The following is a 23,815-nucleotide window of genomic DNA, read 5'->3' as shown; positions in this document are numbered from 1 at the left end:
AAATACACTGAAATCTTGAATCTGAAATTTTCCATTGTTTTAACAAAATTTCTCAATGTAGTGTTACATTATGCAATCCACATTGAGTCTCAGTGAGAAAGTGGACTATAAATCATGTAAATAAATAAATAAATAAATATTTATAATATGGAAAGAAAGAAGTGAAAAGAACTATATAGAAAGAAAAGGATGTGCTTAATTGAAACTAAAGGCACAGAAACATCTCTGCATCCCATCTCACAAACACCAAATACATGCGCATGCTGAGGCAAGCTTTGAAATGGAATTGTGTGTGGTTTTTTCTAATGATGAAAACTACTAGAAGAAACAAACGTTGTTAATTTTTATTCTCCACTCCTGCTAACTTCTCTGTCTGTGAGTTCTCTTACAGTTTAGCTTTATGTTCTTACATACATGATATCAAACAATATTTAATTTTTAACATAACAAATGTTGGGATTCAAACGTGCCTGAAAATCATCTCTCTCTCTCTCTCGTGTTAACAGATTGATGTAAGTATCATACTGCCTGTATTTAATGGCCTAATGTATATTACTAGGGAGGAAATTACACACAGTGAGGTGAATCAAGAGGGCCATAGCTCATGGTAAGCAGCCACAAGTAGTAGAACAAATGTTTTGTAAGCAAGAGGTCCCAGATTTAATTCTGGCATCTCCAGTTAAAAAGATAAAAGGACTGGGAAATACAGCTGCTGAGGCTATGGAAAGCTGCTACCAGGAAGAATGGAGAATATTGGATTAGAAAGACCAATGGACTGAATCACTGCAAGGCAGTTTCATTAAGTGATAATTTTTTTCCCCAAAGTTAAGGCTGCAATAAAAGAGAAGCTACTGGTTTGGGGTTTGGGATTAACAGCTGAAACCTACATACAGAAAAGTCCAAATCCACCTATTTTCCCATCCTTCTCCCTCTCACACACAACACACAGCCATTTCCTTCTGAGTTATAGTCATGATTTTCATGTCTTACTCAGTGGCTGCAGGGGTTTTTAGGATATGAAATATTTATTATTTATTTTATGAGAAACAGTGCTCAGCTTTATTTCCAAAATTTCAGATATATAGAAAAAAACCTAAGTATTTCAAAGTGACAATGCAAAGTTGAAAGAGTTGAAGGTATGCTTTTATACAAGTTAATATCAAAAAGTAAATTATTACACCCGCCCCTTCGGGAGGCAATGACGTCCGGATGCTCCTATGTCTGTGGGAGAGACACGCAGCTGCTTTTTGTGGATGGAGAGTCTTTCTTCAGCCATTTATCATTCTTGATAAGAGAATGATCAGAAGATACTCATTTGAGCCTCATTTGGTGAGGTCGACGGAAAGATTTACTGCCTGGACTATGTCGGGGCAGTGTTCGATGTTGAAGTGCCGAGGACCGGGAATGCAACATCATTAGAAGCTGCACTGGAGTGAACAGATGACCCCTCCCAATCTTACCCACTATTGTTTTCTTCAACTTCTTAACTACAGTTTGGAACCTGCAATACAGAATGATTCTATGCAGCTTTGATGAGAAAATTTCTCTTGCTTAACCCCCGTCTAGCTTGGAAGTGTTTTATATGTTGGAAAACAAGAATTAGAAGAAATGAATATACACACAGGAGCTTGTTTTATTTATACTGGAAGAAGAAAGTTTCAAACGGACCTGGGGTGACTTTTTTGCTATGTATGTGGAAGCCTATATGTCTTTTTTATGACTTAATAAGGTAAACAGTCTGGAGTGAGAAGTTGGAATGCAGTGCGAAGTAATAGAGTTGAAGATAAACCAGCAGAATGACAACAAATCTTCCTAAAAGGCCCCCGTTTCTCTGAAATTATTTTATGTGTTTGGCTATAGAACTCTGGCTCAATAACACTTTCTAGATCTATGAGAAATAATACTGTGAAAACTCTACAAAATTAGATTTTAATTACATTAAAATAATTGGATTTTATTGGAACTGAATAGGGAAAGAATTTAAATCAAGGGACCAATAAGAAAAGAATGGTTGAGGTTTTTGTTTGCCTCATATGATATACACAAAGAGTGACCTGGACTGTTCAGAGTCTACATCAGACAGTTGACCCAAAGGTGAAGCTGAAATACATAAAGTTTGTGCTGGATTGGCAACCTAAATGTGGCAATGAAACGCACAATAATAAAAGAAAAATAAATTAACAAAAAATATGAACTGTACACTTGAACATACCCAATTCACACAGACATAACTCGTCATTATCACTTTAAACTATCTAAGCTCATGAAGATTTTGTTTCTTTATCACCGTGGCTAAAAAGGAAGCCACTATAGCAGAGGTTTGATTGTCAGGAAAGTTATCAGACAATAACACTGAGATTGCCCAAGGAAGGAAGGGAAGCTTTTCTTTTAACATAATAGGAATAATAAATCTCTCTCTTTCCTTACTCCACTTAGGGCAAAAAACTATTATATGATCCAAGGTCTCTAACTTTCCTTGTCCACAGTCACAAACTCGTTCAGAATAAGGGAGTCCAGAGAAACGACCAGAAAGCACTTTAGAGGGGAAGGAGTTAAGTCTAGCCAATGTGAAGGCTCTGCGTTGAGCTGGAATCTTTAAAGAATAGCAATAAGATGGAATAGCCTCTGGGGGTGAAAGTCCCAGGGATAAGCCCGAACATGTACGTCTGGCTCTCTGGAGAGTACTGCTGTAATCGAGATCCTTTAGTTTTAATTTTATAACTCTTAGGGCCTCATTTGTCTGTAAAGATGTTATATCAATATCCAGAATTTTTAGTTTCTGGTTAATTAAATTAGTTCGGCTACTCTTATAGGTATCCTGCGAGATCAAATGTGCAAAACCTACTTTCCCTGAATTGTCCTTGTAAATTTCCTTGTTCAAGAACAACTTAAAGGCTGTAATCCATGCTCTCTTCTCAATTGAGGGTTGGGCGAATTCCACCCTAAGTGCAGTACCTGCTACGCATCTCGGGACTGCCACTATCTCCCTCAAAAATGTGTGTAGAGGGGTGTCAAGGTTGTCGGATACACCTTCAATCCACACTCCACACCCATAAAGTATCTGTGGGATAACCTTAGCATTAAAAATCCTAATGGCTGCTGGTATATGTTTTGCTCCTTTGGAGTAAAAGAATTTTTTTTTAAACAAAAGAAGCCTCAATTTAGCTTGTGAAGAGTTGAAAGAATGGGAAGAAAGAAGATTACTCTGGACCAGAAGGGGAAGAGGAGTAAGATTAGAACAGTCATAAAGATGTGAATAAAGAACTTTGGAATAAATAAATAAGGGATGATGGGTAAAGGGGCCCCAAATTTATTTTGTAAATTTTTTTAAAAGGGAATTTCCAATAAAAATTTGATGATACAGGCTTTTACAAAACAGTGAAAGGGATTAAAGGTTTGTAAATTAAAGATTAGAAGGGGAATAGAAATATTCTATTATTTTGGGTGGTTAATGTGTATTTGAAAGTTCAATTTTTAGTTTAGACCAGAGTTGCATCTGTTGGGAAATATGACAAGGGAGAAGGGGAAGAGAGTATGTTTTTTTTTTCTTTGTAATGTTATATGGGGAAATGTGGCTTGTCTGCTGTTAGTGGAGGGATTGGATTTGAATGATGTGGGCTCTAATTGAGATTGCCAAACTTATAGTTATAAAGAGATATAAAAATATTGTTTGTATGCATAGCACATTGGAAGCCCTGGATGACTCTCTGTGACTGGAGAAGAAAAATGAATTAATGACCAGGTCATGTTAAAATGTGTCACTGGGATGTTAGAGAGGAGGTAAGATATACACACACATATATATAAAAGAAAAAAGGAAATTAGACCACAAGATGATTGATGTGAAAAGTGAAGTGTTGAAGGGGGAAAACTGTAATGATTAACAATATGAGTTAGCTCTCCTTTTTGGTTCACTTTGTATAGGCCATTCTAGGCCTTTATTTTATGTACTTTTTTTTCTTTTCTGTTTTTCTGTTTTAATTTTTCCACAATAAAATAAAACATTTAAACCTGAAAAGAAAAGTAAATTATTACAGGTAGCCACATTGGTCCAACAAAACACCCAGTAGCAAAAGCGATGTAATGCCTTTTATAAGAACCAAACAATACAACACAAAATAGTATGCTAGCTTTTGAGTTCTCCAGAGAAAAATGTTTCACAACCTGATACTAAGGTCTCTTCTCTTCATCTTGTATGAAATACCCTACAGTAGAGATGGGCACAAAACAAACTACGAAACAAAATTCTGTATGGAATGGCCGGTTCGTAGTCGAAGAACCATGTGTTCTGTGGGTCTGCGTTTTTCCGAACCAAACAAACTTTTCTTACCGTTCCGTTGCCGGTTCAGACACTTTTGATGCCAAATACTCCCTTTACCCAGGCAACTGTGGCAGTCTTTAGTTTGCCCCCAATCTGAGGCCTCCAGGCTTGATTGGCAGCTGTCCCTGCCAACTAGAGAGCTCCCACTCTGGCCTATCCAGCCAGGAAAGGGGGGGGGGAGGTTAGAATCTCCAAGGCAACTGAGGAGATGGGGCTTCAGCAGCCATGGTAACACCAATCTCTTCCTTCCAAAACCATGTTAGGCGGGTTTTTCTGCCAACCAGAGTGCTCTTGTGTTGTTCAATCTCTTGGCTTTTTCCATAAATGGGGAAGCCGTGTGACTCCTGGTTTCAGTTGCTCTAGAATGGGAGAGGGAGGAGAGCTTGGTGGCTGGGTGTGGTGTTGGGATTGGGATTGGAACTTGGATCTTTGGCCTGCACTTCCGGCTGCTGAAAAAGGGGCTGAAAAGCCTCTTTTCTTTTCTCTTGCTTTCTTGTTTTTCTTACTGACTGGGGAGGTGTTTGGGGAAAGGGTGCTTTTTTCTCTGAGCATGAAGGGGGCCATCCCCCCCCCCAAACCGGTTTGGAAATTTGTTTGTTAAGTTCATGTTCCATGGAAATTAATGAACCACGAACTGAGTGGTTCGGTCTTTTTCGTTCATGCCCATCTCTACCCTACAGACATTAATAGATTATGTGGTACTGAGTAGAATCAGTATCAAGTTGCACATTAGCCTTCTGGAAAGAAGGAAAAATGGCAGCCTCCAATGTACATGCAAAGGTGGCTTAAAAAGCCAAGGGCAGGGGAAAATGTATTAATCATTATAGCAGTGATCCCTAATTAAGCCACCCACTAATGAGTTTCCTCACATCCATTTGCTTTTTTGAAAAAGTATCTCTTCCTCAACTAGTAACAGTGCCATCTTTTTGTATACCCCTCCCTAGGGAAAAAGTGATGAATGATCCAGTCCATTCCATTTTTATTTGAAAATGATTTCTCCCTGGAAAGAAGGTAGATATGACTTTGTTTCTCTTGTACGGTATATGGACATTAAGGTATGCGTTTGTTTACCTCTTTGCATCATCGGTGATGGCTGGTTAAGCAGAGTTGCTAGACCATGATAAATTGCTCCTTGTTTTGCCACTTCCAGTGTTACCACTGATCCTGTTCTGGTCATCAGCTCTGCTGCCCTGAGGTGAGAGTTAAGCGAAATAAAGTAAATTTGTTTATATTGTTCATTAGCTCTAACAGGAGGAAGGGGTAAAGATCACAGAAAGAACCGTTTACCCAAAATGAAAGCACTGAAAATATACAAATACATTTATATTCTTGTAATTGGAATCTAAATATTAAATTGATAGAACTAAGATAATAAAACATGAAATAAGAGAACATTCCATTCTACAATATATCTGTTATTATTATTTTATGTACCACTGTTGTAAATGAAGAAAATAAAGTAGCACAAATATTGCAACATAATAGGCTTTTAATATTGTAAACCCCAAAAGATACTGCTAAAGTTTTCCTGATAAAAGCCAGAACTAACGCAATAATTATTTAAAATAAGAATGCTTTTTAGAGCCATGAACAAAGTACACAGGTGTCTCCAATGTGAAGCTGTGGTGCCTGCAGATACATTTCCTGGTGCATGCCAGGTGTTCTTAGAAAGTGGGAAGGGCCAGGTAGGGCTTTTGCCCAGAAGAACTTCTTCTGACTGGCTGTTAAGATATTTAAAATGCATGACTAAAGGTAAGCTGTGAAGATAATATATGTACATTTCTCTTGCAACAAAATTATTTTAAAAGTCATCCTGTTAAACAGCTTTTGCATGAAATGTTGAAAAGTTAATATTAAAGTTATGCATGACCTCAATCCCAAACACTGTGTGACTGGCCCTGCCTCTTGTGGCAGCCATTTGGGGGCTCTGCCCACCCTGTGCTAGAATTCCTGCAGGCTCAAAAAGGCTGGGGACCTCTGTTCTAGAAACAGAACTGACCCAATTACTCCTTTTTCCAGCAACATGTTAATTTTAACAACCCCCAATTTTTTTTAAAAAAAAGTATTCAGGTTACTTAAAAATAGTAGAAATAGCTCAAGTGGCTTTGCTTATCTTTGTCTCTTAATATTCAAGGGCTGCAAGTTTTAATGATTCATTAGTTTTAATTATAGATTACAATTTCCCCCCTATTCAACAACAGGAAATGACAACAAGCAAAGGCACAGCAATTCAGGACACTTTACCATGGAGCTACCTGGACCTGTTTATTAAAGATAGCTATTCCTTCTTATCTTCATTGGGATTTTTCTTATGAAATTATACCTTAACACACACATGTAACTGTTCCCATCCTTCAGGATTCTAAATATGGTATCTTCCATTGATGTTTTACCATGTATATACGATCAACTTATTTGACTAATCACTTCAAGCATCAGTCACTTTGTCTAAAAGATTTCATTCAACTGACAATTCTAAAATATCCCCTTTATGGTCACACCGGAGCTCATTAATGGAGACTGATGCCCTATTCGGTATTGCTGTTCCTATTTTCTTCAAGATATTGTAGGATATGCATGGAACTGCTGCAAGAAAAGGTGCTCTGGTTTATGCACTTCCATATCCATAACAGGGGAAAGAGCTCAAATCTCTAAGCAAGGCTTAGATGTGCTATGGATACAAGTGATATGGATATGTTAAGACTCTGCTGCCTCCATGTTTCCATTTGACAATCCCAGAGTCACTTTAAACTACAGCACTATGCTGTTAATCCACTAATCTTGTTGAATGAACTAATGTGTTTCAACCTCCATGGTGTGCCAGTGATCTATATGAATATGGATGAAGGAGACTAAAGTTTATAAATAAGGTGGCTTAAGAGGACAAAAGAAGGGAGCCATAGTACTCCTGTATTCTCTCTACCCTAACACAGAGAGCCACATCACTCTTATAGACACATAAAAGCATAATTTACCTTTCTTGGGACAGTCCAACTAAACTGCGTCCATCCACACTAAGCAACTGATCCCCGGCAGCCAGCCGACCATCCTGGTTAAATGTTCAATAAAACAAAAGTTACATTATTGCATATGGGATTAATCAAGCTAGACAATAGTTTAGAAATATCTAAAAATGACTATAAATGTAAACTGTTTTAGTAGATACAAATATTACTTACCACATCTGCAGCACCCCCTTTTACCACAGACTTCACATAGATTCCAAGTTTATCTTGACCAGCACCCTAGAAAGAGATAAGCAAAAATTACAAATGAAGTAAACTGCTCAAGTGTGGAAGAGATACAAACAAGTGTGACTTTAATTTTTCTCTTCAAATCTCAGTGATATTGGGAAACTTTGTGGGGAGGGGAAGTATTTTTAACTAGAATTATTTAAATGTTAAGAACAGCCTGATTTATTAAGAGCTCATCTAAAACTATTTGGGCCTATCAATAAGGCAGATACATAAACATTTTCATGGTAGCAGATACTTTAAAAAGACTAAAGTAAGTTGCTTTAATTTACATAAGCACACAAGTAACGAGCAAGAAAGAAGAATGGGGGATTAGCACTTAGTGCATTCAGAGATGCAGGGCAGGCTATCCACCCCCGTCCTTCAAAAATTCAGTGTTTGATTTATCCGAGGAAAATTTTTCAATTCTAAAGATTCATTCTAAAACTAACAATAATGGAGAATAATGACAACAGCAACAACAACATTCGATTTATATACCGCCCTTCAGGACAACTTAACACCCACCCAGAGCAGTTTACAAAGTGTTATTATTATCCACACAACAATCACCCTGTGAGGTGGGTGGGGCTGAGAGAGCTCCAAGAAGCTGTGGCTGACCCAGGTTCACACAGCGGGCTTCTAGTGGAGGAGTGGGGAATCAAACCCTATTCTCCAAATAAGAGTCCTGCCGCTCTTAACCACTACACCAAACTGGCTCTCTCAGGCTTCCAGACAGTGGATAGATGCCACTGAAAAATACCACTAAAACTTAAACATTCTTGGCAGTTTCAAAGTTGTAATCAATGTTTTTATGTGTAAGTTTATTTCTGAGTATTAATGTGTGCTTTAAAAATATTTGTTACTGTAGGTTTAAATTAGACTTCCCAGTTGCCTGTCGGTGGTTGGGAATCTCTGGGGGGAGGGTTGCCCTGTTGCCTGCTGATCACTGGTGATTGGCAGGAGGTTGCAACCCCTCTGGGGCAACCCTGGAAGTGCGCACCAGGTGTGTTCCCATTGGAGATAGACAACATCACTTCCCAAAGTGGTTATCACTCTGGCCGCAAACAAAGTGTGTGTGCAAGGAAAAGAATCGCAAGAGGTGCAAGGTGAGTATTATGTCACTCCCCCCCCCCCAAGCTGGGAGGATATACGGACCTGGCAACCCTAGTTTAAATGCAAGCCTCTGCAGAAAGGAGGAGGGGCTGGATGGGTGAGTGAAATGTGCTGCGACTGGATGGTGGCTGAATCCTAGGGGGCAGAGTGAATTGAAGTTTTTAGTCAGAATGCTGAAAGAGTTTTCAATCTGTCTAGTTGAGTCAGGCAAAGTGTGTGGAAGCCAGACAGATTCTAAATTCTGTCTAGTCCAGGTGATCTGTGTGGAAGTCTGAGAGTCCGTTTCCGTGTGGGTGAGAAGAGACAAGTATTCTGAGTGTAGAACTGTGTGGAAAATCAGTCTTTCTTACTGGGTCTGCAAATATACCTTTAAGACTATATAACCATTTCGAAACTACCAAGTTTATAAACCTATTCTGACACCAATACACTCATCAGTACTCTGCAATCATCAATATATATACTTATAAAAGTTTTTCAGGTAACTATCCCAAAGAATTGAGTGAAAGTACATGTATGGTTTATTCTTTGGCAAACAGAAGAGATAAAGCCACATATATATAACACAATAATAATAAAAATATTAAAAACCCAAATTATGAATATTCCTAATTGACTGTGAAGGTCAAATCAAAACCAAAACTTATTTATATGTCTCCTCTCACATGATACAGGAGATACTGTAATCATCAATCTGACATGAAAATAACATTATGAAAGTGATACTCAGGAGAATGAAGATGACATTCACACATTTTTTTCCGTAATCAAATATTTTAGCTCAAATATTTGCAACATGAATATTATTGATTACCAGTGGAGTACCGAATCAGGTTCAAGGTTTTGGTGTTAACCTACAAAGCCCTATGCGGACTGGGACCAATGTATCTACGGGACCGTCTCTCCTCATATGATCCCTGGAGGACTCTCCGTTCAGGCGGGAAACATCTTTTAAGGGTCCCTGGCCCTAGAGAGGCCCGCGTGGCATTGACCAGGGCCAGGGCTTTTTCAGTCCTGGCCCCGGCCTGGTGGAATGCTCTGTCTTATGAGACTAGGCCCGGCATGATTCGCCGGGCCTGTAAGATGGAGCTATTCTGCCAGGCATATGGCTGATGCCGGGTGGTGCTCCCCACCCCGTGGAGGGGGCAGGGGTTAAACCATTGCCTCTATGTGAACTCAGATGTTGCTTTCCACACCCAACTGTGTATATACTTGCTCTGGAAGAACCGCTGTGTGGAACATTAAATCTAAACTATGTGCTGCTTTTAATTATTTTAATTATTTATATGTAAATATATGACACTTATATGCCTGCATAGCTGTAATTTAAATGATTGATGTAGTGTTTTTAAAGTTTTAATGGTTATTTGATGTTTGTGTTTGTTATCCGCCCTGAGCCTGTGAAAGCGGGGAGGGCAGAATATAAATGTAATAAATTAAATTAAATTATCATGCAGAACTTTTTTTGTGTTGTCAACTAAATATGTTAAAATATACATGTTAAATCACATCAATATATCTAACTCTTAACATAGCCCCACTTGTGGATAATTAAATCTGGAGACTGGGGCCATGAACATATAAGATAGATCTTTCCATAAATCTGAGAAAAAACTCAGGTTAGTGGAAAAATCTGAAATCTAAAACAAAGCAAAAAAAAAACCAAACAAAATGGGGGTTAAACCCCTTCAAATAAGACATGATGCCTGTAGCTTTAAGATACAAATGCCACTTCAGTGGCCACTGTTGGAGTTGCTAGGCGATCCCAACAGAATTGTCAGGCTTCAAGCCTTGATTTTGTCAATTAAAGTGAGGGGAAGGGGAAGGGGAAGGGCCCTTTCCAGGGCCTTTGTTGGACAATTAGTTGGCAACCACCAAGCAACTTGCTACTATCAAACGTGCATCACTCACCCAGGCTTGGCTGCCTGCTACTGTTCAAGAGCAGCCAGCATACAGAAGCCAGTTTAGTGTAGTGGCTAGAGCATCAAACTATGATCTGAGAGACTCAGGTACTCTAACATGGAATTACACTGGGTGACCTTGGGCCTGACACACACACTCAGCCTAACTAACCTTACAGGGTTGTTGTGAAGATAAATTGGAAGAAAAGAGAATTATGCAAGCTGTTTTGGATTCCCATTGGGGAACAAAGCAGGGTATAAAGAAGCAAGTAATAAATATAGCTGGAAGAGGGGCAGATAAAAGGTTGGTTGGTTGGAAGGGGGGCAGGCAAAGGTAAACCGCTCTGAGCGGGCATTAAGTTGTCCTGAAGGGCGGTATATAAATTGGTGGTGGTGGGTGTTATATAAATCAGAGGAGGAGGAGGTTCTTCTTCTTATTATTATTATTAGATATAGGGGTTGTTAGGTGGCGGGAAAGAGAAAATGGTGTAGGGAGGGGAAAAAGCAAGGTGTCTAGCACAAGTCTCTGAGATTTTCCCACTGTGCAACTGGGTCACAGACACTGTGTAATTGGGGGAAGAGCTGGCCAGAGGGAGGAAAGGAGGGAAGCTGAAGATAGGGAGACAGATAAAGGTAGATTAAGTGGTGGGTGAGAAGGAGAAAAAGAAGAGAGACTTTGGTGGGTTTCAGGGAAGGGAAAGAGGACATGGTGTCAGGGGGAAAATGCAGGCCCTATTTAATTAATGGAGATTGCAGTAAAAAAAAAGTTAATGTAGCATAACGTCTTTGAGTCTACTTCTAAGGAATAGAATAGTACATTTTTAATTTCTGTGAAACCTAGTGCATGTAAAATATTTTTCGTACCGCTGCAAGAAGTAAATTGTCATAGCAGTTTAATTCATTAAATCTTCCTACAATAAATTACTAAGTTATTATTAGCTCCTCATAAGGACCATAGGTAGTGTGTTTGTTGATTGAAAAGGTTAATTATAACCAGTATACTAATGCTCACTAGACAAAATAATTTCCAACCAAGTTTCCAAATTATTCCTTATTATGTGGTAGCATAACAAATGAATGCCAGTCACGTATGTAATTAGCCTGAGTAATACTTCACTATACATCTTAATAAAAAAACAACTAGTGAAAACCCTGTAAATGAGGAACCATTATCAACTGAAACCAATATCAAAACATCAGTTATGCAAAGAGTATAATTTCTACTAATATTTTTAATGCAACCAAATGTAAAGCTGCAGGTCTCTTCATGAAATATGCAAATTAGCTCTATATGCAACAACATTGTTTCCCCCGTGTGTGTTTTTGATTTCAGAGCACTCATACCAGTGAGTCCCAGCAGGGCAAACTTAATTTCCTAGAAGTATGTATAGGAAATGGTATGGCTCACAGGACATGTGAAAAGTATACTATGTATACAGGCAAAGACTGGCTTTTTGTAATGTGTGAGGTACATTTAATAAAAAAAGACAGGCAGACAAATAAATAAATAAATAAGCAAGCAAGCAGCTGTAAGTTTAGAATTACTAGATTTTTCTGTAATTCTAAACTGTATATTTATCTGTATAACTTATTCAGCGGTACTCTATGGGTCAGATCAATGAGAGCCCCAGCTCAGTAACTTCTACAGCAACAGTCAGCTAAATATTCAAAAGTATTCGAATACCTGCTGTCCACCCTCAAGCTGCATAATTTAAGAGATGATTCACTTGAATTCTGCAGGAGTAAGATGTACACATGCTTAACTTTTTTCTCTCTGATTAACAAGTTTTGTCATTGCCCAACTTTTCATTGCACACTCACATTTTCCTGTGCTACAGCACAACCCGTTTTTAGAAACTTTGTGGCAAGCATAAAGCCAGGATATGAAATTCTTAAAACAACATTTGATTGTCTGTTTTGCCATGCACACACACAGAAGGGGGAAAAAACCCTATTCTCACCCCAACAGACGAAACTAAGCTAAATTAAAACTAAATTAAACTCACCCAAGTCCACATCCCTAGTGGAGCACTTGATAAGCACCACCACAGAATAGATGGTCCTAAATAGGGCTGTGCACAGGCGGGTAGAAACCGATTCGGAATACCCCTAAATCCGATTCGCGTTTCAGGAATCGCTTCGGTATGCTCCATGAATATTCAGAGCATATTGACGCGAGGGGGGGGGGAACTCACCACCACCCCACCCTCCCTAGGGCAACCCCTCCACCCCCCACCCCCACAGGGGAGACCCCTCCAACCCCCACCCACTTACCTGGCAGCGGGAGGGTTATCCACTGGGCGATGGGCTGTGCAGCCTGGAGCCAGCAGGCTCCTCTACCGCTGCACCACCGCCCGAGCCTGCGGGGTGGTGGGGAAGGCCGGAACCTCCTCCTCTGGCCCTTCCTCCCCCTCAAATGGCCATGGCGCGCCGGTGTTGTGGCGACCATTTGAAGGGCAAGAAGGGCTTTCTCCGCCTCCTCTGGCCCTTCCTGCCCCTCAAATGGCCGCTGCGGCGCCGGCACACCACGGCCATTTGAGGGGCAGGAAGGGCTGGAGGAGGCAGCTCCAGCCTTCCCCACCACCCTGCAGGCTTGGGCGGCGGTGCGGCAGCGGCAGAGGAGCTGGTCCGGAGCCACCGCAAGGTAGGTGGGGGTTGATGTATAAAGGGCCCCGCCGCTGCTTGCAAGCAGCAGCGGAGCCCTTTAAACAAGCCCGAAGCATTTCCAAATGCTTTGGAAAGCTTTATTTTGGTATTCACTTCAGGAATACTGAATCGGGTCCACTTCGGGTATCTTTACCTGAAGCAAAACCCGAATAACATGGCCCTAGTCCTAAATATTCTAACAACTACACTATTTGGCTGGAAAAAGTACTTTCACAGGTACTTTTAAAAAGTTGAACAATAATGCCATTATTAAAATGGATTCCAACAAAATGTAAGAGCTGAATGGACAGAAACCAACAACAAAGAATAACAATATACTCACAGTAAGAACCCACTAATCAAACAATTTCTTATACTGCACTAGGAAAAAGGATCACAGTAGCACCTATAAAACTAAGAAAATTTGTGACAAGAGTATGAGCTTTCGTGAGCCACAGCTCACTTCTTCAGCTTTTGTTAGGCTTATAGGTGCTACTGGACTCTTCCTCTTGCCTACTGCTACAGACAGACAAACACGGCTACCCATCTTGATTTATACTGCACTGTCAAAGGAAAAACATCAAAGGAAAATAATAGTAATAACAACAAGAAGAGATTAGAATCCTGCCGCTCTTAACCAGTACACCAAATCAGGAGCACAGCAGGGCAATCATCCATTAGAGACATTCTAGAATTCTTCAAAAGCCAGTAAAATTAGAAATCAAATATTATACACATAAAAAATAATAATAAGGAATCTAATGACATACCATGATATATTTTACCCAAACTCTCTTTATTGATTTAGGTCCAACGTATTTGGTCATAGAAGCAACCTCACCTTTCTCTACACTGGGAATCTAAAGCAGCCTGCATCATTCTCCTCCATTTTACCCTCACAAGAACCCTGAGCAGCAACTTAGCCTGAGTATGTGTAATTGACCCGTCATACAGCAAGCTCCATATCAAATACTTGGTATATCAAATAATATACTTGGTAGATTGGAACACAAGACACAGAAAACCTTTACAGAAAGAAGCCTCCCTAATTTCCAAAGCAGTAAGAGCACCTTAACGCAGCACGAGTGGTATGATTGCATTTGTTACATAGAAGCTAACCAATTATTCTTTAAAAACAATTTTAGGATTGGCTGTTATATACACATCCCAACATAGTCTATTTTTGTCTGTTATTCTATTCTATTCTATTCTATTCTATTCTATTCTATTCTATTCTATTCTATTCTATTCTATTCTATTCTAGCACTAAATGTAATTCTTGTCATATGCTGGTTCTATTCAGATTTTTTTTTTAATTTAGAGCTGATTTGGGGAGGGTCCAGGCTTTTAAGGATGGCTTAAGAACAGGGTTTTTTTCTAATACCAGATGGGATTATGAATCCTTTATAGTATGTCCTTTTATAGTACTAAATTTTTGGAGATCCTCACAGATCCCCCTACTGCAACAGAGTTCTAGAATGTTTCAGTGTCCTAGAAAATCTGGCGGCGGGCCACACTTCTGAAATCTTCAGACTGCTCTGTTCTAAGGGAGCAGGCGCAGAAAACCAGGGTAGTCTTGTGGTTGGCCAGTCTTGCTTCCAGGGTGTCTTAAAAAGACTTTGGAAAGTCACTGGAAGTGAAGGCCCTACAATGAGAGTGGCAGGGATTTTACTCTGAAATGTAAGAGCAATCCATTTGTTACTGAACTTCTTTGACTGGAACCAATACTTGGCCTCTGCGAATTTAGACTTAAAAGTTCTGTAGGTTGTGTGACCATTTTAATGACCATGCTGTCTTGTGCTACAAACTGCTCTGTCCAAGTGTATACTAGTGAAATGATGAGAACCGATTTTTCTGGAGCCATAGCCACAGCCTATCCACTGGGTACTCAAACACCTGCTATTGTAATTCTACTTGCAATGTGATTGATTCTATGTAATATTTCAAAGGACTATATCACCTTCATCAAGGGAAGAGAGGCCAGTGATCATGATCTGCCAAAATCAGCAGTGTAAGCAGACCATTAAGACTTCTTGAGTTGCTGAGAAACATGCATTCATTCAGTAAGCAGTTCTAAAGCTTATAGAGCTTTTAGAAGTCTCTTGGACTCATTTTGCACAGCAGGGATTTTGGAATGGTCACTGTTTCCAGAGAATGGCCACACCGCTCTGCAATAATCGCCACTAAAATATGCAAACTTATGTGTGGAACCAATTCTTGACCTCTGCAAATTTAGACTTAAGTTCTATAAGTTGTGTGACCATTTTAATGACCATGCTGTCTACATCAATACTAGGAGAGAAGGGCCTTGCCACCTAGGACAGCAGCAGTAGAATAATGTTCTGGAGAATGTTGTGGCCCACTGTGGGTGAAAATGGCATGTGAGCCGTTGCCCCACTCATTGCGCGCTCCCTGCCCTCCGCTGTCTTCCCAGGTGTCTAGGTGGGAGAGTTCCCTCAGCCTCAGACAGGGTGGGAGGTGGGGGTTACCTCACCGGCCCCTCCTCCTGCCCACTGGGTTGTGAACTTCTGCAATCTCTCTGACCAACTCATACCAACTTCTCCTCCCCGGAGAACTCTTCCCTTCATAGTGCCCCTCCATCCCTCCCCTCGAAGGGCAGCCAATCGGCTTTCGCTCCCCATCCCTTGCCCGTTACTCTTCCCTCTCTCACCTGCAAATCCCTCTGCTGATTGGTCCTGCCCCTGTCTCTCAAACTCAGTTCCCTCCCGTCCACCCCTCCCTTGCCAGCCGCTTAGCTCCTCCCTTCATGACCCTCTTCCCTGACATTGGCGCTGCGCTGACCCTGTTTCTTCCTCTGGTCTAGTCTGTCCTCTGATTCTGTTGCTTGCTCATCTGGACTGGCTGAGCATCTGCACTTGGATTATGAACCACATCTCTCCCCCTGTTCCCTTATCCCTTTTACCTCCCCATTTTGTTAGGGAATCACCTTAGTGTAATATCTTATGACTCAGTCACCTCCTCCCCTTTTTCCTTTCCCGTCCTTTCCCCATGGACTTGTTTTAAATGTGCTCTCCACCAAAAATACTGTGTGAATGATCAAATGAAGAACAAACGCTGTTTGTGAGATAAATATCAATTATTTAAGAATAAATTTTGCTTTCATTTATTTAGAGCATGATTAGTCCACCTTTACCCAGAAATGGGCAAAGACAGGTTTCACTGATAATAAAAACAATATACAATTACAAATTCTTATGAAATAACAAACAGATTTAGCTATCACTAAAAACAATTAGGTAGCAATGTTAAAAGCCCTCCTCTGCCTTACACGACCTGTGGAATGTTAACATTGTGGAAGCCTGCATCACAGCTTCATAAGTGCTATTCCATACAAGAGGAACAAACACTGAAAAAGCTCTAGATGATCGAACAGCCCTACAAGATGAATTCATGAATAAGTGTTGGTCAAAGGAGTGGAGCTGACACATAGAAAGACACTTGGAGAGGTGGTCCTGCCGGTATATGAGTACTAACTAGGCCGTGAAGAGTTTTAAAAGGTAGCGACCAGCACCTTGAACTGAACTCAAAAACAAACTGCATTCAAGATTCCAAATGCTATTCAAGGTGTGCCCTGTTTCATAACAGTTTGTGCTGGAATACATTTTGTTAGTCCTTAAGGTGACACAGGACTCCTATTTAATTCATGATTTACGACCAGGCATAAAGTTATATGCTTAAGTATGCCCACATCTACTAAACTGTGACCATGAACAATATATTAGAGATTTGAGGGAAGGTGTATGTGTGTTAAAATTACTTTTCTGCAAAACAAACACACACGAGCCATACACATACAAGCCTTTTACTATGACTGAGAAAAATATCACAAAATAATATGCAAGCTTTCAAGTTCTCCAGAGCTCTTTATCAGATTGGATCTATTTTAAATAAGGGTGGGTGAGAAATAGAATGATCTGACCATGACAATAAGGCCTCCTGTCTGCATTCTGTGCATGCTTAATTATATTAGATGGTGTTAGTTTTGGATCACACCTAAATCACCTGCAATGTGGCTACTTACGATCGCTGTGTATTTTGTGAGCTTCCTAATTTAACTGTAAGAGACAAAGATTCTTTAATTATTGGAGCAAAACAATCTGGGATACCACTTTGCTTAGAAATCTCTTTCCCCAGTTACCAGGTAGTATCACCTAGTATGGATTCTTGCCTAGAACATCATTCAAATTCATCTCCGATGATAGTGTTAAGACTACTACATTTCCCTTTAAACCTTTAAGAGAAGAGGGACCCAAGCATTCCATCTGGAATTGGAGATACAGTAAATTAATCACTGACTTTTACATTTTCAAATGCAGACTGCCATTTTTCCTTTTTCTAAACAGAAGGCTTAAGATGCAACTTGAAAGTAGTACCACCCAGCACCACTTAACTTATTTTGTGGTATTTCAGTTGTTTCTAATGGTATTACATGACTTCTGAAGATTTTTTCGTGGACCAACACAACTACCTATAATCTCTATCTTTATTGAGAAAGTAATTTTAAACCTTTCCCCCATGACTCAAAAGGTTTGACAGTAACATTTGTTGTATGAAGAAATTGTCTGCAATGTATCACTGGGAAATAAAGCAATTGCACAGACTGGTTTTGAGTTTTGAACTCTAATATCAAAGTATAGCCATAAACAGCCCTTATAGCCAACCAACTGCCTTGTGATGACGTAGACACTGTTAGAAAAATATATTTCAAACGGCAACACTGCTTTAGTTAATAACCCTACTTTAAACTTTTACTGTTCTATTCACAGAGATATTTTAAAAATCATACTTATATCTAACGCTTTTAAAAGTAGTTAAATATAGGAAATGTTGTTCATTTTGCTATTATTTATACTTTAGTATGTTTTAATTGGAATAGAAAAAAAACACAAGGATTCACAGAAATTTTGGACTATAGCCCAACTGTATCAAAATTAGGGGTGTTATTCATGATATTTTACAAGTAAAATCAACAGCAGTTTACTGTTTCTGATAAATAGAAATTTAAAACTCGTCACTCCATAAAATACAACATAAATAGAAGTCCTTTAAAGTATGATTTTCTTGTGCACTGGGAAGTCAAGAACTATATACACATACTTAAGTTACATGCTATATACTAAGTACTGCTACACAAACAAGAAACTGTTGACAATTTTATACTGTCCACAGTATTTGGAAGAATACTTTAACAATGATTAAAGTTTTATGGAAACAAACTCCTGAGCAGACTTACCAAAGGTTCTGTTTTTCCAACGACAGAAAACCACATTTTAACTCCAGAAATAAAACTCTTCACTTCTTTCTGAGCTGTCAACTGCAACTAGTCTATCAGTCTGCTAGATTTTCCAAATCACGCAGCAAGATAATTCTGATCTGGACACTATGACTCCCCAGAGCATTTATCAGACTAGCTGTAACCAATACAATATTCCAGTTCTTATATTGCCAGTTATGCTGTCCTGTCTTTCATTCAACACTGAGAACTTTATAGAACTTTAGACGCTGTCTAGAAAATCAAGGCAGTCTTTAGTACAATATACAGACAATCCGACAGGAAGTAAAGTGTTGGCCCACAGATGGAAACAAGTCATAAGCTAACCCCTCCTTTCACCTCATAAGTGATATATTTTTAAAGTAAACTGCATGCACACACAGCTTCCAAATCATCTGGATTTCATAAAATGTAACTATAGTGTGGTTGAGAGTTAGGCAGCCTTCAACATCAAACATCTTTGAGGCAGAGCGCATTGTATTCTGCCTTATAATAGTGCTGCTTCCTGACCCTCAAGTTATCCAACTTTCACTAAAGGATCACTACAGGTAAAATAAGTGGTATCAGTACAGAAAATTCCTTAAAAAGGAATTAAATGTTGGCAAGGCTAGAAGAGATCACCTTTATATCACGAGTAGGCAATTTATTCTCAACTCAAGGCTGTGCTAGAAATCTATAAGACATTGCCTCTCTGCTCCATGTTTGCAGCTACGGCCATATCGAAGAGGTAGTATTTAGAGTTATATGTCAGTTCACAATGTAATCTGCATATTTTAGCATAAATGTCAGTTAGGATCGAGTCCTGTTTCTGAACGTTTGGTCTAGTGCCATGACCGACCCCCCCTCCCCCCGCCCCGAACTGAATGTAGACCAGTTACTTAAGATCACAAGAGTCCTGCTGGATCTGACAGGGGGGCATTTAGTCCAACATCCTGTCTCACACCATGGACAACCAGTTACCCTGGGCCAACAATAGGGCACAGAGGCTGAGGACTTCCTCTGATGTTACTTCTTGACACTGATATTCAGAGAAGGGATACTCGAACACCCACCAGTTTAGCTTGCATCATGTTCACCAGTTGCAAACAGAGACCTAATTTTTCGACAATCAGTTCAATAGTTCTGTTCATCAGTGTTCAGCAGGTTGTTCATTGTATATTTTACTAACCAAGCAGTATAACACAATTGGCTTTTGGTGCATGTACATACTCACATAACTCAACTGAATTCTCCCCCCCCCCCCCCGCCCCCATTCCTTGGAGCATAAGCGCTCTGCTGAGCAGGCAATTGTTTAACAAAACAATTAAACCACTTGTTTCTCTTACGAATTATATAAATCAATCATCAGTGAATGCTATGTTTCAATAAAATCCTACCCTTTGGTGTTCATCTACATCAGGGATACCCAATGCCATAGCACCCACTGACACCTGACACCTTTCCTGGTGCCCTCCTTGTTTTTTTAGAAAGTAGATGAGGCCAGTTGGGCTTTTGGCTAGCAGGGCTTCTGACTGGCCACTGGAGATCTGATTGACTGTGCAGATTTTTAAAAATGTTGCTTCAGCAGCAGCTGTCACTGTGTGACTGTAGGTAAACTGTATATATGCAAGAAAATATTTTAAACAATTATGCTCATTTTAAAAATGTATCCTGTTAAGCAGAGCTTTTAAAAAAAAGGTTGAAGATTTACTATTAGAGTTATGCATACCTCATTCCCTGATATTGTGGTTCGCTCTGTCCCCCGTAGCAGCCATTTTGTGTTTGCGCCCACCACCCTGTTTCACAATTCCAAAGGTGCCGACAACCTCAAAAAGGTCAGGGATTCTGATCTACAAAGTCCTTTGTGAAGCTAATGACTGCCAAAGAGTTTGAATCTGCGTTATCTTTGTACATGTTAAGTATTAGGAAAACCCAATGCAAACTGGTTTAGCAGGGATTCACATCTGCTTGGCATGAATCGAACAGACTGAGTAATTGGCTTGTGCGTGATCGCCATCTCTGAATACAGTAAGTTTGAGAGTTGAACATGTTTGCAATGAAATTCACAGCATTGCGAATTCAGAGCTTTACTGCCTCTGAATGTGGAAGTTCCCTTTAGTCACTATGGTTAGTAGCTACTGATAGACCTATCCACCATTAATTTCTATAGTCCACTTTTAAAGCTGTCTATGCCTGTGGCCATCACTACATCCTCTCACAGATTCAGAGGAATTAGCTGTGTTAGGCTGTAGTTGCAAAATAGTAAGGAGTCCAGTAGCACCTTTAAGACTAACCAACTTTATTGTAGCATAAGCTTTTGGAAACCACAGCTCTCTTCATCAGATGCATTTGACTAAGAGAGCTGTGGCTCTCAAAAGCTTATGCTACAATAACGTTGGTTAGTCTTAAAGGTGCTACTGGACTCACTACTACATCCTCTGGCAGCGACTTCCTGCAACCTAATTTTTTTTCAGCTTCTCCCCATCATTCCCTAGGAATAACGATACTGGCTTACCTGTATGAATGATTGAGGTAATTAGATAAATGCCAACTGTAATTATTACTATTACTTTTTTTCAAGAGAGAATTTGCAGATCTATCAAAAAAGTTTTGATTTTGTTGGACCTTAACTCAGAGATATGGTGCCTGATTATGGAAGATCCATCTGCTTACCACAGCTAATAGGATTATCAACAGCAATACCTTACACACTGTAGTACTGAATTCCACAATTTAATACCACATTAAGTAAAGTACTTTTATCTGAACAGAACCTCCTGCTAATTAATTTCATGAATTAGTGCCTAGCATTATGAAGGAGAAAAAATTGTTTTCCTCTAATCATCAGTTTGTTTTTCTGCCAGCAAGAGGGGGGGGAAGGCTAGACAACCTCTCCAACCCCCCACAAACAGGGATGCATTTACCTGTAACAGAGCAGAAGCAGCTGAGCTGAGGCAAGAGCACATGGTGGAGAGCTGAAGCTAGAAGGTAAGGGTTTGTTGTCTTTCTGCCTTTTGCCTTTCCTAGCTACTGTGTGAGAAGCTGAGGGTGAGTGGGTTCTGTGTAGCTTGCTAGAGAGTGGTTCTGGTTAAGTTCTGTGTGAGGCTGTTGGGGGTTGAGTGAATTGCTGTTGTTTGCAGCTGGTTGCTGTTGCTCGTGGTTACAAGCCCCGCCCCCTAGTGTCCTGGGGCCCTGCTGGGCTAGGCAGGAAGGCACCTTTTGAAACAAAAGGCTCCTCCTCGCCAGAGGCGCAAGCCGAAGGGCGAGAGCTAACGGGCTCTTGCCCTGGGGATCTGCCTGGGGGACCTGAAACTCTGCTAGTATACTGGTTCTGCTAGTACTCTAGGTACTCTAGGAAGGCAATCATGTCTACTGAAGCCCCCTTCGCAGTCACCTGCATGGTGTGTGCCATGTTTGTTTTCCTCCCAGAGGAGAAGACAGAGTTCACTTGCCAGAAGTGTAAGTTGGTCAGAGTTTTGGAAGAAAAGGTTCAGAGCCTGGAGGAGAGGATCACCACCCTTCAGGACATCAAGGAGGGAGAGGATTTTAATGACAACAGCCTGGGTGCTCCGCACAGCCAAGAAGAGGAAAGTCAAGGAGGAGGGGAAAGAGTCGATCTCCCTTCTGAGCCTTCTCTCAGATCTACAATACAAACCCAAAGGCGTCAACAAAGAAGATGCTCTGGTCCACTTGAGCTCAAGAATCGCTTTGAAGTGCTAGAGATGGTGACAGAGGTGACAGTGGAAGGAGAACCGAAAAGATCTGGAAGAGGGAGTGCAGACGACATGGGGCCTCATGGAAGTGGAAAAAAACGGAAGGTGGTAGTCATCGGGGACTCCTTGCTCAGGGGTATGGAACGCCATGTCTCTGGGCCAGATCCCCTATTCCGAGAGATGTGTTGCTTGCCGGGAGCCAGAATTCAGGATATTACCGACCGGCTGTCAAAACTCATCAAGCCTGCTGATAAGTACCCGTTTGTGCTGATTCATGTGGGAACGAACGACATGGCTTCGAATACTGTTGCGAGAATTAAAGAGGATTACGAAGCCCTTGGAAGGCAGTTGAAGACATTGGGGGCTCAGGTGGTACGCTCTTCTATCCTTCCAGTTACAGGAAGAGGAGCACGCTGGGAGCGGACCATACTTGAGGTGAATCGCTGGCTGAGATGGTGGTGCCGGCAGGAGCGCTTTGGGTTCTGGGACCATGGGATAGGTTTTCTTAGAGAAGGCCTTCTAGCACATGATGGGCTTCACCTCTCAAGGGCAGGGAAGAAAACGTTTGGAACGAACCTAGAGAACTTCATCAGGAGAGCTTTAAACTGATGCCGCAAGGGGCAGGGGACGATCAACATGGCGACTTCAATGATGAAGTGAACACAGTGGGGACCCACCTGGGTAGGAAAGGCCAAACAAAGGTACAAGGCTACAAGTGTCTATATACCAATGCCCAAAGTATGGGCAATAAGAAAGAAGAGCTTGAGCTTCTATTGCAAACAGAGGGCTATGATATAGTAGGAATTACTGAGACTTGGTGGGATGATTCCCATGACTGGAATGTACTAGTGGATGGGTATGAGTTGTTCAAGAAAAACCGGAAGTGTAGAAGAGGAGGTGGAGTGGCGTTGTATGTGGGGAGAGGGCTTGATTGTCAAGAAGTTATGGAGAATGGGGCGGACAGCCCAGTGGAAAGTATATGGGTAGAAATAAGGGGAGGAAGGACAAAGGGTATTATTGTTGGAGTCTGCTACAGACCACCTGACCAGAGAGAAGAAATGGATGCTGCCCTCTTTGAACAGATTGGCAGAGTATCCAGACATCAGAACCTTGTAATTATGGGTGACTTCAACTTCCCCGATGTGTGCTGGGAGACAGGCTCAGCAAAGCGTCATGAATCACGCAATTTCCTGACCTGCCTGGCTGATAACTTCCTTTTTCAAAAGGTGGAGGAAGCTACAAGGGGTTCGGCCATACTAGACTTGATATTAACCAACAGGGAAGAATTGGTAGATGAGATGAAGGTGGTGGGGACCTTAGGGGGAAGTGACCATGTCCTCCTTGAATTCCAGTTGCTGTGGGGAGCCAAGGAAGTTCGTAGCCAGACTCGTAGGTTAGATTTTCGTAGGGCCAACTTCGATGAACTCAGAGGCTTGATGAGAGTCATTCCATGGGGGAGTGTGCTGGAAGGAAAAGGAGCGAGTGAAGGGTGGGACATTCTCAAACATGAGCTTTTGCAAGCTCAAGCCCTCACTATCCCAGCAAGATGGAAACATGGGAAGGGCTCCAAGAAACCGATGTGGATGCACAGAGAGCTCCAGAACAAGCTAAGG

The 23,815-nt window shown here is 40.8% G+C and overlaps 1 protein-coding gene across 15 annotated transcripts in view; it reads right to left on the bottom strand.

Moving 5' to 3' along the window:
• AFDN (afadin, adherens junction formation factor) overlaps window positions 1-23,815 on the bottom strand; it is a 223,718-nt gene that overhangs the window by 32,318 nt on the left and 167,585 nt on the right. For all 15 annotated transcript variants that reach the window (XM_054973994.1, XM_054974054.1, XM_054974089.1 and 12 more), the window contains 3 exons: window positions 7,501-7,566; window positions 7,297-7,370; window positions 5,393-5,511 (listed from right to left, as the gene is read on the bottom strand). In XM_054973994.1, the coding sequence (XP_054829969.1) occupies window positions 5,393-5,511; window positions 7,297-7,370; window positions 7,501-7,566 (259 nt within the window). The remainder of the gene's footprint in view (window positions 1-5,392; window positions 5,512-7,296; window positions 7,371-7,500; window positions 7,567-23,815) is intronic.

Source organism: Eublepharis macularius, chromosome 1 (assembly GCF_028583425.1).
Source record: "Eublepharis macularius isolate TG4126 chromosome 1, MPM_Emac_v1.0, whole genome shotgun sequence".
NCBI lineage: Eukaryota > Metazoa > Chordata > Lepidosauria > Squamata > Eublepharidae > Eublepharis > Eublepharis macularius.
This window is presented reverse-complemented; position numbering and strand designations above follow the sequence as displayed.